This window comes from Carcharhinus amblyrhynchos, chromosome 1 (assembly GCF_965287045.1).
Source record: "Carcharhinus amblyrhynchos chromosome 1, sCarAmb.v2.hapA, whole genome shotgun sequence".
Lineage (NCBI taxonomy): Eukaryota > Metazoa > Chordata > Chondrichthyes > Carcharhiniformes > Carcharhinidae > Carcharhinus > Carcharhinus amblyrhynchos.
In genome coordinates, this window is record NC_137324.1 from 89,136,951 (window position 1) to 89,151,139 (window position 14,189).

At 41.3% G+C, this 14,189-nt stretch overlaps 1 protein-coding gene across 6 annotated transcripts in view; it reads right to left on the reverse strand.

Annotated features, from left to right (window-relative positions):
• The window catches only part of tbc1d1 (TBC1 (tre-2/USP6, BUB2, cdc16) domain family, member 1), a 230,805-nt gene that overhangs the window by 113,168 nt on the left and 103,448 nt on the right, over positions 1-14,189 (reverse strand). For all 6 annotated transcript variants that reach the window (XM_080188934.1, XM_080188925.1, XM_080188916.1 and 3 more), the window contains exons 5-9: positions 11,100-11,232; positions 9,142-9,233; positions 7,814-7,924; positions 7,382-7,513; positions 736-825 (exon numbers count right to left, since the gene is read on the reverse strand). In XM_080188934.1, the coding sequence (XP_080045060.1) occupies positions 736-825; positions 7,382-7,513; positions 7,814-7,924; positions 9,142-9,233; positions 11,100-11,232 (558 nt within the window). The remainder of the gene's footprint in view (positions 1-735; positions 826-7,381; positions 7,514-7,813; positions 7,925-9,141; positions 9,234-11,099; positions 11,233-14,189) is intronic.

Consider the following 14,189-nt stretch of genomic DNA (forward strand, 5'->3'; position numbering starts at 1 on the left):
GAGAGAAAGCCTGATTGAAAAATTCTGAATAGAGTCGCAGGAAAGAAGGGCATGAAGGCAAACAGCACATTCAGGGACAAGGGAAAGACAGGGAAGTTTGGAGATGGGGCGATAGTATGCAAGGACAGAGGGGTCTAAGGGGGCTTTACAATGAAGGGCTAATGACAGTAGGTTAGGGTTAGAAAGGGAACAGTTAACAATATCAGGTAACATGGGGGATAGGATGGAGATATGGGAATAAGGTCAACAGACCATTAATAATTCCTAATGAGTATAACAGGATTATGTTGAAACGAAATGTTACAAACTTCTTGGAATTATAAAAAAGGATTGCTGGCATTTCCAGCTTCCCTGTTTGAAATATTTGTTTCCACATGATAGTCATTTTGAAACAAGGCTTCCCAGAGAAAAAAAAAATCACTCAAATAGTTGTAGTTCTTGGCTGCCCCCCCCCACCCCCACCACCGCCCCTTCCCACAATCCCATGCCATTACTTTTACTGCAGTAACTGTTCTGCATTGTTATTATAGATCAGCCAATATTGATACCAAATTATCTTAATTTGCCGCTCTTATAAATTTTACTTAAAGCTCCAGCAATATGGCGTGTGGGGTCCCACGAAATTACTGCATAAATTGTATTCTATCTTCCATGAAATTTTGCAATGATGGAGAATACATCATTAAACCAATTACCCAAACCCATGCAGTGTAGTTTTATGGGCAGATAACTCACCTTGGATAGGTCAGAACTTGATACACTTAAAGTTGTTTTTTCTGACACTGTACTTTCAGCGCTTGCTTGACTTTTGAGCCTAGATCCTCCCTGCAAGAGAAAACCACAAAGTAATTACAACAGGAATTCTAGTTTTCAAAGAAATATAGGTGTAAATCTGCCTCTGGTTAATTAGAGCTTCATAAAAGTCTGTAATTTTTTTTGATTTGTTTTATTATTGTCCCATGTATTGTAAAGTATTGTTTCTTGTGCGCTATACAGACAAAACATATTCATAAAGAAGGAAAGGAAAAAGTGCAGAATATAGTGTTAGTCATAGCTAGGGTGTTGAGAAAGATCAACTTAGTGCGAGGTAGGTCCATTTAATAGTCTGATGGTGGCAGAAAAGAAACTGCTCTTGAGTCGGTTGGTACGTGACCTCAGACTTTTGTATCTTTTTCCTGAAGGAAGAAGGTGGAAATGTGTGTCCGGGGCATGTGGGGTCCTCGATTACGCTGGCTGCATCAATGGATGGGAGGTTAGTTTGCAAGATGGACTGGGCTACATTCACGATCTTTTGTAGTTTCTTGCCAACAATGCTCTGTATTCTGGACAACGCTCAAAATAACAAGTGGTATATTATGTAGAGGTTACTGATAAGCCATTTTGTCATGGAACGAGCACATCAGGGTCAATACTCCTGCAGTTAGATGCTTGATTCTGATTATCCCATCAGAGGACAGCATTGAACCGAGGCCACAAACGCCTCCACCCTTATAGGAAATGGAAAAGGGCGTCTCAAACGCCTTTGATTGTGATACTGAAGAGAGGCAATGGAAGAGGCTTTCAGCTGGATCTAGGAAAAGAAGTATCATTATTGACACTTGCCTTCCAGGAAAATATGGCAGCATTAAGTAACGACTTTAACCATCCTTGGAAGCTGAGCTCAATTACCTGTGCGATGCAGTGTCTACCGTTGTTGAGCCAATGCACTAAACAGGAACTGCTAGGTAGCAGCCATGAATATGTTGTGATGGAATTGAAGAAGACAGGAGAACTTAGCTAGCCTGCAGCGAGTAACACACTTATTCCCCAAAGCCTGACCACCAGCTATAAAGGTATGAGTCATGGGAGTGATGGATACCCTCCACTTGCCTGAATGAGTGTAGCTCCAAGAACACTTCAAGAAGCTCAACAACATGAAGCCCACTTAATTAACATCCCATCCACAAACATTCACTCTCTCCACCACTGATATACCGTGGCAGCAGTGTGCACCATCTAGAAGTTGCACTGCAGGAACTCACCAATGCTCCTTAGACAGCACTTTCCAAATCCACAAATGCCACCATCCAGAACAAGAGCAGCAGATACATGGGAACGTCACCACCTGGGAGCTCCCTCTAAGCCATTCTGACTTGGAAATACATTACTGTTCCTGGGTCAAAATCCTGGGACTCCTTTTCTAACAGCACTGTGGGTGTACCTACAGCTCACAGACCGCAATTATTCAAGAAGGCAGATCATCAACACCTTTTCAATGACGGTTAGGGATGCACAATAGCCAGCAACACACACGTCACGTGAATGAATTATAAAAGAGATACAAAGGATAAGCCCTTCATATAGAAATCCCTTGTTGTCAGCCAATTGCAAACGAACAAAAGGCAGCAATAGCGAGGGGAGGGGAATATTGAAAATCGCCATGTCCTGGCCTCCTCCTATGATCACCATCCTACCCTCACTTAACTATGTCTAGGGAAACAACAATGATCCTCTGGTGAAGTCTCCCCCGCAGCCACTACTCCTGGTTGCACTGCTGGCAACAGTGAGCTGCAAGCCTCTGATTGTCCAGCAACTTTCAGGGGGTGTGATTTCCTCCTCATGGTGCTAAATCCCAGGGAAGGACCCAAGCTGGCCTGTTAAATTCCCGTGAGACACTTAATCTGGTAAGGCCACCCCAACAGATGCGACGTGGCTTCCCACTGGTTTTATAACCAGTGGGTTGAGAACCCATTATCAACATTAAATTAATCCAGCTCTGTAGTTTTTAATTGAGTACAGAAACAAACACAAGCAGCAAGAAGAAGATCTGGAACGGGGGACGGGGGACGGGGGGTGGGGGGGGGGGGGGGGGTAGTGTTTGGGGAGCGTGAATCAGAGACAGCTGTCGCACTTAATTGTTAACTTAAAAATCTTCCGATGCAATGCAGTTCACCACAATGATCAGCTAATTCATGCCAGAATAACTCCCATGAGTATTTCATGCTCATTAACTTAAACAAATATTTACCAGCCCAAGGCAGAGCACAGTTTTCAAAATCACATCAGACAACACATTTACAAAAAGGGATCTGCCAAAATCTGAATATTTCATTGCAGAATGCTCCGTGAAGGGCAGTAAGTTTTGTTTGTGTTATTGGTCAGTAATGTCAATGATTGCGTCGAATTACTAATTCAATTTCTGTAGGTGGCACTATTTCACAATTTTGTTTCTCTCAATCAGCACCGCTCTGTTAGAAGCTCTTAAGTCTTTCTCAGTAAAGTATGTTGGATAAGTCTGACTCAAATGCAGCAAAGTTGGCAGGCTGATAGTGACATTAGGCCTACTGCTTTGTATCTTTATCCCCCTCTTTTATCAGTGGGAAATGACTTTTAAAGAATTGAAGCCACAAGCCCAATATAATTTTGTTGCTGCCTGCCCCTTCCTGCAGTGTCAATAGGTGAGTCAACGTCCATCAGAATGAACTAAAATGAAACATCTCCTTTCTGTAATAACAGCTGCCCGTTTTTCCCTTAATACTTTACTCCTTCATCACCAGAAACCACACAGTGGAGAAGGCAGCAAACTATCCCCACCTAACTTTCGTGGATCACTAGACAGACATGAGAAGGTCCTCATCAATTTGATTGACAGAGGATTAGGCATGACGTCCCTGCAAACCCAGGATGCAGAAATGCTTGCAGATTGGGCTGAATGCTTTAAACCTGTCAGCTGCAGAAATTGGTTTTGGTCCATTATGTGCTGTCCCATCTGCAAAATAAAAATACTGCAGATGTTGGGAACATGAAATGGAAATGGACAAGGTCAAAAGAGACAAGTAGAAAGAGGGAAGAGCAGAAGCTCTTCAAGTGTTTCTAAAAAGAAGTGGCAGTGAATCAAATATGCAGATGCTGGAAATTTGTAATAAAAATAGAAAATGCTGAAAATACTCAATTGGTCAGGCTGCATCTGTGGGGAGAGCAACAGTTAATGTTTCACGTCAATGGCTTTTCCTTTGCAGCTTTTTTCAGTTTTTATTTCATATGTTCAATGAGATTGTTAATAAACTCTGTTTAACAGCAGCAATCTGGTTGAGAGTTTAAACTCTTGAACTATTTCTATAGAAGCTGTATAAGACCATTTGCCTTCTTCAAACTGTTTAACTTTCAACTAAAATGAAGCTAAAGAGGAAATTGTGAACCATTGAGAGTAGTTGTGAGGGAAAGCAACGGACACTAATGATTTATTTGCAGAATGATTAATCTACAAAAAGACAATCATTTATCTTTTTATCTTTATTGCCATACAGTGCAAAGCACATAGGCACAGTATTAAAAACAAGAACTGCAACAACATCAAACAATTAATACATAGAAATCACACTATGTTTCTAACAACTCCCTACATTTTCAGCACTGACAACAAAATCAAGCAAAGCATTGCAAGTATCAACAATCCTATGTAGAAAAAAAAAATTATGAATATCAAGATATGAACCAAATTTCTGGACTTCATATTGATGACCACGAAAAACACTAATTGTGAGTGAAGGACTTTTCAGGCATAGTGGTAGTAAGACCACGTGTCAGCTTATAAACTTCAACTAAACCAAAAATCAGTCTTCTCCAAAGATTGTAATCCAAGAATTCTTAAATGCACCTCATGCCTTCCATTTTCCTGGTCACACATCTTTACACTCATTGTATTATCAGATGCAGGCATCTACATTAATTTACTTCAACCAGCGTGTAATAATGGTATTGATTATCTGCCGTAACATTGAGGATTATGCATTCAACGACAGACAAATATAAACAGCAGTTTCCACTCGTACTGATGGGGAAAATCCTGTCTGACCAACCTCCTTCATTTCTTTGAGAAACATGATATAACCAAGTATTGTGATGTTTTGGTGGCTTTCATGATGTACTTCACAAAGTTTAGCACAACAGGATGCACAAAATGAACTCAAAGCAGTGGCAACTCAGAGTAAAATCATGGTTAAACATAAAAAGTTTCAGAAATATAAAAAATAATGCATGTTTGTTGGCTGAGTTACAGAACTGGGTTGGTTAGTTGGGGAATGGGTTGGGATGTTGACTGAGATATTCCAATGATTGATTGTGGGACCACTACTGCTTCTAGTTAACTTCAATAAATTGGATTCAGAAGCAAGTTTAAATTGATGAAATTTGAAGATGATATCAAACTAGTTGCAGGGAGAATGACATGAAGCTTGCCGCTCAGAAATTAGAATAAATTGGATAAAATGTGTAAGTGGCTGAACAATGGCAGGTGGAATGTGACACAAGTGAGTGTAAAGGAAGGAAAAATTATCTCATTATTCCATGGATGGTGTTGAAAGATGAAGTAGGACTACTACAGACATATTAACATTCTGTTGATTGCTGAATTGGGTGGACAATTTCTGCAGTAGCCATGGTAGGCTATTGCAGAAAACACAGATGCATGGGATTGAGGGTGATTTACTAACCCAGTCTGGATCAGGAATTGGCTAGCTGATAGAAGACAGAAGGTGGTAATCGATGGGAAATATTCAACCTGGAGTTCAGTTACAAATGGTGTACCTCAAGGATCTGTTTTGGGGCCACTGTTGTTTGTCATTTTTATAAATGACCTAGATGAGGGTGTAGAAGGATGGATTAGTAAATTTGCTGACGACACCAAAGTTGGAGGAGTTGTAGACAGTGAGGATGGATGTTACAGTTTGCAGAGGGACATAGATAAGCTGCAGAGCTGGGCCGAGAGGTGGCAAATGGAGTTTAATACGGAAAAGTGTGAGGTGATTCACTTTGGTAAGAGTAACAGGAGTACAGAATATAGGGCTAATGGAAGGACTCAGTAGTGTTGGCGGGCAGAGAAATCTTGGGGTACATGTGCATAGCTCCCTGAAAGTTGGCACCCAGGTTGATAAGGTTGTTAAGAAGGCGTACGGTGTGTTAGCTTTTATTGGTAGAGGGATTGAATTGAATTTCGGAGCTGTGAGGTCATGTTGCAACTGTACAAAACTCTGGTGCGGCCGCACTTGGAGTATTGCGGATAGTTCTGGTCGCTGCATTATAAGAAAGATGGGGAGGCATTGGAAAGGATGCAGAGGAGGTTTACCAGGATGTTGCCTGGTATGGAGGGAAGTTCTTATGAGGAAAGGCTGAGGGACTTGAGGTTATTTTCATTAGAGAGAAGAAAGTTATGAGGTGACCTAATTGAGGCATACAAGATGATCAAAGGATTGGATAGGGTGGACAGTGAGAGTCTTTTTCCTCAGATGGTGATGGCCAACACAAGGGGACATAGCTTTAAATTAAGGGGTGGTAGTTATAGGACGGATGTCAGAGGTAGGTTCTTTACTCAGAGGGTAATAAGGGCGTGGAATGCCCTGCCTGCGGCAGTTGTGGACTCGCCAACTTTAAGGGCGTTCACATGGTCAGTGGATAGGCATATGGATAACATTGGAATAGTTTAGGTTAGAGGGTCATTAGATTGGTTCCAATGGTCGGCGCAACATGGAGGGCCGAAGGGCCTGTACTGCGCTGTAATGTTCTATGTTCTATTAAGGCAATAGAATATTCAAATTAAAACAAAACTTGGGAAAGACTCAGCAGATCTGGCAGCACCTGTGGAGAGAGAAACAGAGTTAGTGTTTCGATTCCAATATAACTCTTCACATTGATTCATCTTGGACGCAAAATGTTGATTATGTTTCTCTCTCCTCAAATGTGGCCAGACCTGCTGAGCTTTTCCCAGCACATTTGTGTTTTTATTTCAGATCTCCAGCATTCGCAGCATTTAGTTTTATATTAGAATGTTTTAATACGAGGTTATGACAGTAGGTTATTAAAGCAGACAAAAATGCCATCAAGTTGTACGGTGCTGTGGTCAGACCACAGCTTAAATCTAGCCACAAGACCTTCAAGACATTCAACTGTTGACCAAAGTGCAGAGAGCTACAAGACTGATGTCAGGTTTCAGGGATCTAGGTCACGAGGAACTACCAAAAAAACTGGGGTTTTTCCACTTTGAGAAGAGGCACTCTGGGGGAGTGATCTTAGAAATATGTAAGATACTAAATGGTACAACAAAGGCAGGTTCATGAACATGACTTTCAATTAGATGAGAGTCCACAGGTTCAAATTAGCAAATGGTAAATTGAGGGCTGCTAACAGGAAGCTCTTCATCTAGAGAGTGATTATAAATGCTTAGAATGGATTTTCAGATGGAGTTCTGAAAGCAAAAACCTTGGGAACTTCTCAGTATCATTTGGAAGAGAGGGATTGAGAGGCATTTTAATCTGGTGATTATTAGGCAAAATTAACTTGCAGAGGTGAGCTCTCCATATCACACCAACACAAGGAGATTTTCCGTAAGAAACAATGGAATACTCACCATTGATAAAATATTCTCCAACGATTCTGCCAAGGACTTTTTGGCCTTGATCTTGAAGTTGTCCAGTCTGAAGCGGCCAGAAAGAGAAGGTTGTTCATTCTGATTTGAAGGCTGTGTGCAGCCTTGTGAATTCTGAAAATAAATACAAGATCAGCAAAAAATTACAAACTCCGATCCGAGCAATTGTTGTATTGAGGGCAGGATACAAACTGAATAAGTCCAACTTCTCTGTAACTTGCAATAAAGCCCCCTAGAATGAACGCTAGCTCTCAGCGAATAGGAACAGTTTACCCTCTTCACAACAATAATCAAAGTGCTGACTGGGAAACCAAGCCTTTGTATTGGACACACAACACTAGGATTTGTTATTTCATATTCAGTAAGGAAGCAGTTTTAAGGAGGTTAATGCCCAAAATTAGCAGGACTCTGTACCTGCTTTGTGTCTCCATTGTGGACATGCAGCCTCTGTTTCCCCTCATACAACTGCCGCAGCATTGACAGAACAAGTTCATTTTCTTCCAGTTCATTTTTTGGTTTCATTTTCTATGAGTAGAAAATTAGTTTCAATTAAATATTTTCTAATAATCATAATCAACAATGTTTTTAACTGTGTAAAAATGGTTAAGGCACTAAAGGGACAAAATTAATCATCCACTCATTCAAATACATGTGAACAGTAAGCGAAAGAGCTTTGACAAAGGGTCAGCTGGACTTGAAATCTCTCCTTCCAGATGCTGCCAGACCTGCTGAGATTTTCCAGCATTTTCTCTTCTGGTTTCAGATTCCAGCATCAGCAGTAATTTGCTTTTATGAAGAGAAAGCAAAATGACCTAGCTGTTGCTGCATTGCTTCAGACAATATTTCCCGATTCCTTTGGACCTGACACTGAGTCCTTATCCTGTGTGTGCACTCAGATATTGAGAAAATATCAGAAAGAAGAACTTTTGCAAGGTCAAAACAGCTGAGATTGCCCAAGTCTTGTCATGGTGCATTGTCTATCATTAACGTTATTTTATAATGAGAGGACAGATAGGAGATTGTTGAATAGTGAAGTTTGGGGGCAACAAGGATGGATGAGGATTTCAGCAGCTCATGGGCTAAGACAGATCTTAGAGAATGGGGCCAGAACCTTCACTCAGAATTAAATAGAACACTGGACGTTGCAAACAAGTTGATTCAGCCTGCAATCATGAACAAGGAAGGGATGGAGTCAGTGTCAGGGGAATGTATGGGATAAGCTGTGGCTTTACTCAATTAGTAGAATGTTGTCAGGCTTTGGTGATTGCTACTTACATTTCTTGCATTATTGATTTTCATGAAGGCTTTTGAGTTAATGGCTTAGAAATCTCTTGTTGAGAAACCGGTAGCTTGGGAGTTCAAAGCCTTTTTAAAAAATTTACTGTGGGAATTTTTTACATCTTTTAAAAATATTGAACTGTTTGAAACTTTCTTTTGCTAAAAGATGGATTGAGGCAAGGCAATGCATTATCACCCATACTGAATGATAGCTACATGAATGATGCATTAAATGTACCAGAGCATTACAGTGATTAAGCTCACCACCACCTTCAGGGAAATTAGTTATAGGCTATAAATGCTGGCTTTGCTTACAATGCCCACAAGCCAGAAATGAATTAAAGAAAGTTAAAAAATGTCACATTAAAGCACACATCCTTTACATTTACCAGTCTCGTATCAACACTGAAAAGCCTGAAGTTTACATTTCCCATTTATGTTTAATAACTAGAATTTTAAATTACCTGAACTTCCTCGAAGATTGATCCTTGATCTTTGTTGTTAAATGTTGACAAGTGTTTCTGAATTTCCACCTTAGCTTTTGAAGGGTGCAGGCCTAGCAGAAAGTAAAAAAAAACCTTAATCATTGGAGTGCAACTGGATGGTTTTCCAGCACTGAATTCTCTCTTTCAATGAACAAACTTTGAAAAACACTATACATCTTTCAACATGATTCTATCCTTTGTACCCAGTTCAACTCCTACTCAGATGAATGAACTATCATTCCAGTAAGGGTAATAAGGGCAAAGAAGGAAGTTTTAAAAAAATATTTAATGGGATATGGATATGGCTGTCACTGACAAGGCCAGCATGTGTTGCCCATCCTTAATTGCCCTTGAATCAAGTGGCTTGCTAAGCCATTTCAGAGGGGTTGCTAAATGTGAACCACATTGATTTGATTTATTATTGTCACATATATTGGGATACAGTGAAAAGTATTGTTTTTTGTGCACTATACAGATAAAACATACTGTACATAAAGTACAAAGGGGAAAAGGAAAAGAGGACATGCAGAAAATAGAGTCACAGGTAGGGTGAAGAGAAAGATCAGCGTAATATATGATGGGACTGGTCAAAAGTCTGATGACAGCAAGAAAGAAGCTGTTCTCGAGTCGGTTGGTACATGTTTTCAGACTTTTGCTGTGGGTCTGGTGTTACATATAGGTCAGACTGAATAAGGGCCACAGAGTTTCTTCTCTTAAAAACAGCTGTTAACCAGTTGGGTTTTTATGACAATCAATGATATCTGTCATGGTCACCATTGTAAAGACTAATATTCCAGACTATTTAGTTGAACTTCAGGAGTCTTTCCATACGAAGCTTTACAAAGACAAATAGTTTCTGGTTTTCCAGTAAGTATTATCCATGCTTGAATAAACAGTAATGCTGTTCCAATAGTAAGACTAGCACTGCTTTAAAACTTCCAGTTGTCTTCCTACCTATAGTCTATACCCTGCCTGCCCGCCCCCGGCTCACTATGATTCCCATGACAGGCGGGATGGGAAAATTCCAGTCAAAGTTTTTTATCCCATGGATATAAGGCAATTATCCAATCAGTACTGCACCTACCAATAGAAATTGAGAAATGCAGTTTTAAAAGTTTGAATTTAAAGAGATCAAGTACTTAGTATCCTTCACGTACCGCCCACCATCCAGAAACAAAACCAAAAGCTGAGAAATGTATTTTCATTAATTTCATCCCAAGAGAATATCGAAAGAGACAGTGAAGTAGGAATAAAGGCCGACAGTCTCCGGTCCCGCACATATCACCACCGCATGACTGGAGAATGTGTTGCTCAGGCAACTCATCATTTGCAGGGGTGGCACGCACACATACATACAGCTTAATTTGATCTCATGTAATGTTGACCGTTAGGTTTCCTTTAGTCACTGCAATGTCAACTTCTGTGTGCATGAGCGGGAACAAAATGAGGAGAGAAAAGCAATGGTGTGACTGGACAGATGAGCTGATGTGTTAATAAAGTTAAAGCTGTTGTGTAAACTAGGTTCTCCCACAGGGCACATGACTGCAGTGGGAGGTGCAGATGGGAGAGGTTCTCACAGCTGTGTTGGGAGAATGAATAGTTTCCTTTACAGTAATAAAGTGCTTCCATTCTAATTCTAAATTCTGGTAATCTTGTAATAATGTGAAGTGCTTTCTGTATTTTGTCATGCACAAACGTTGTTTGCCTAGTATCTGTCTATAACAGGAAACCTTTGGCAAACCTCGAAGACCGGACGTAACGTGAAAACAAAACATTTGAGAAAGCAACTGTAATTTTTGGACCAGGGAGTGCTTTGTACCACTCTTAGTTAATAGCAGTGGTACAGTGCATACAATATATGTGATGGAGCCATTGCACAGCAGGAATTGCATGGGGAAAAACAGGAAGATGATGATGAAGGATTTTAAATACAATACCCTCTATCTTTTCACACAGTTTGTGAAGGCAGCTCATTGGACATCCCTCACACAGCTGAGCTTGAATCTTCATGTTTTGATGGCCAGCAGCTGCAGTGAATGCTTGCTTCAATGTCAACATAATTTCATCCACCTGAGGAGAAGGTAACAAATGGTGACTGTTCTCAGCTGGAAAATGGAAATTCAGATCCATGTTAGCTCGTTAATTGGGTGGAAGGAGGTTCATGTGAAAATATTTTAATCCTTCTGGAATTTCTTGGGTCGTGTATTATTTATTATGGAAAGCCACCAGCATAAACATTGTAATAGAGCTAGTAATTAACACTCATCAACCGACGCTCATTCTGACCACCACCAATGGGCCACTTCTTCCCCTTCCCCTTTCAACGCTGACTCCTCTCTCTGGATGTAAAGATGCTGGCGCTGGACTGGGGTAAACACAGTGAGAAGTCTCACAACACCAGGTTTACGTCCAACCAGTTTATTTGATAATAATCCCACAAGCTTTCGGAAATGTTGTTCCTTCGTTAGGTGTGTGGAAGGTTCTGGTCAGAGAAAGGCATATAAAGACGCACACAGTTTACAGAATATTGATTAGAATGCAAGTCTTTGCAGCCAACCTGCTATTCAAATCTTAAAGATGCAGACAATGTGAGTGCAGACAGCATTAGCACAGGTTAAAGAGATGTGTATTGTCTCCAGGCAGGACAGTAAATGAGATTTTACAAGCCCAGGCAAGTCATGGGGGTTACAGATAGTGCGACATGAACCCCAGGTCCCGGTTGAGGCCGTCCTCATGTGTGCAGAACTTGGCTACACGGGCATTTGGTCTCTGATCTTCGAGTAAGCGTTCTCCAAGGTGGCTTTCACAACACACGACAGCATAGAGTCGCTGAGCAGAGACTGATAGCCAAATTCCACACACAAGGATGGCCTCAACCGGGATCTGGGGTTCATGTCACCTGACGAAGGAACACTGTTTCGGAAAGCTTGTGGAATTACTATCAAATAAACTGGTTGGACTTAAACCTGGTGTTGTGAGACTTCTTACTGTGTCCTCTCTCTAGTGCAGCACTAGCTTATTTCCCAGTCGACAGTAAGCAGGTCCACTTGGACACTGCCTTCCACAAGTCCTTGGACTGCCCTGGATAAAATTCAGCTCCATATTTTAAAGTCTGCTAACATAATGGACACTTTACTCCACTCATTTTGTGGTCAGCCAGGCTCAACACTCAGTTCTACAGTCACAAGACATTCTGCAGCAAAGTTTTGCCTCGAGGCACCAGATTCACGCTGTGCAGTAGATATCCACCCAGAAGGAGGCCAGTATTCTATTTTGTTATTTTACTGTTTTTTTTCCCCCTTATGGGCATTGCACCTGTAACCAGGCTGGTCCAGCACATTTTCCTGGATCAAGCCTTTAGAAGTTGCAGGGCGACTACCTGGTATCCCTGTCTGCTGGTTGCTACAGGGGGCCCAGAGTATCCAATGAAGGTGTTGGGGAGGAAGAGAGCAGGACTCAAACTGACCTGAAATGAAGCTGGACCTCCAGCCTCCAGGGGTCCATAGTGTCGTTCCTATAGCCTGATTCCTTCAAGTTCTCTCCTTTTGTGTGTCTCAAGGACAAAGTCAAAGGAAAGTGAGTTGGGTGGAAGGATAAAAAAAATCGATACCCCATCCAACCTGATCTGTATTAACAATCTGAGTCGAAACCTATTGCAGGTTCAGGATTAGTCACACTAACTTGGGAAAAACTTGGAAATCCTGGAATTCCCATTGACCAGCTAAGATCCCCCTCCCCCACTGAACAATCCTGACCCCTGACTGACCACCTGATATCCCCTTACCCATCCTACACCCAACTGTTAACACTGAACACTCCCAACCGACCCTCTCCCCCCATCCCAATGAAACTGAACATAAACTCGAGGAACAGAGTCTCACCTTTTGATCAGACATTTTATAACCTTCTGACTTTGACACTGAGACCAATAATTTCACAGCGTTATCTCTACCCTGTTTGGTTTCCTTTTGTATGTTTCAGTCTGACTCTTCCTTTTGGATGATGTGGAGATGCCGGCGTTGGACTGGGGTAAACACAGTAAGAAGTCTGACAACACCAGGTTTAAAGTCCAACCGATTTATTTGATAGTAAACCCACAACTCCATTCACCTGACGAAGGTACAAACCCCAAAAGCTTGTGAGTTTACTATCAAATAAATCGGTTGGACTTAAACCAGGTGTTGTCAGACTTCTTATTGTGTTCTTCCTTTTGGATGGCAACCATTCATCATTCTGCCATTCAAGTCTCTTCTAGACACATCTTACATTTCTTTATTTTACTCATTAGCTCTCCCTCTAATCTTGCTCCCTTTTGTTATTTAATTTCTCCTCTCCGCCACTCCGTTACTGATCTTTGCAATTGCTCTTTCATATCTTAGGAAAAGCACACATTTCCAAAATGTTAGAATTTGCTTGACTCGATGATTAGAAAATCTCGGATCAGTAAACGTGATCAAAATTCACAATTACGCTGTAGTAGCGAACAAGCCGAGTAACAGGGACAGACCGAGGCCAGGCTAACCATATTCTGAGTCACTGCTTCACTGTGGACTTGGTTCATCTGCTGAACTGTGGGGTTCTGCGAATGTGGTTAGTCTGGAGTAGGCTTATACCATAAGTGTGGGTGTGAGATTAATGCAGTTAAATATCAATATTTCAAACACATTTCAGCTGGAGTGGATCTGTCAGAGGCGAGATCGCCAGACAGAGCTTTCTGTATCCATACTAAGTCTGTCCACCAGTGAAAGGTGCTGATTAAATTCTTGGGAGGACAGTCCAAGGACTTTAATAAAGTGCAGCATAATTTGCAGTTGTTGCCAAGTGTGATGCACCAGTGCAAGATAAGTGTTGTTTTATTTTGAATCATAGAATCCCTACAATGCAGAAGAAGGACATTCAGCCCATCGAGCCAGCACCAGCCACAGGCCCTATTCATGAAACTCCACGTATTTACTCCATTAATCCCCCTAACCTACACATCTTGGGACACTAAGGGACAATTGAGTATGGCAATCCACCTAACCTGC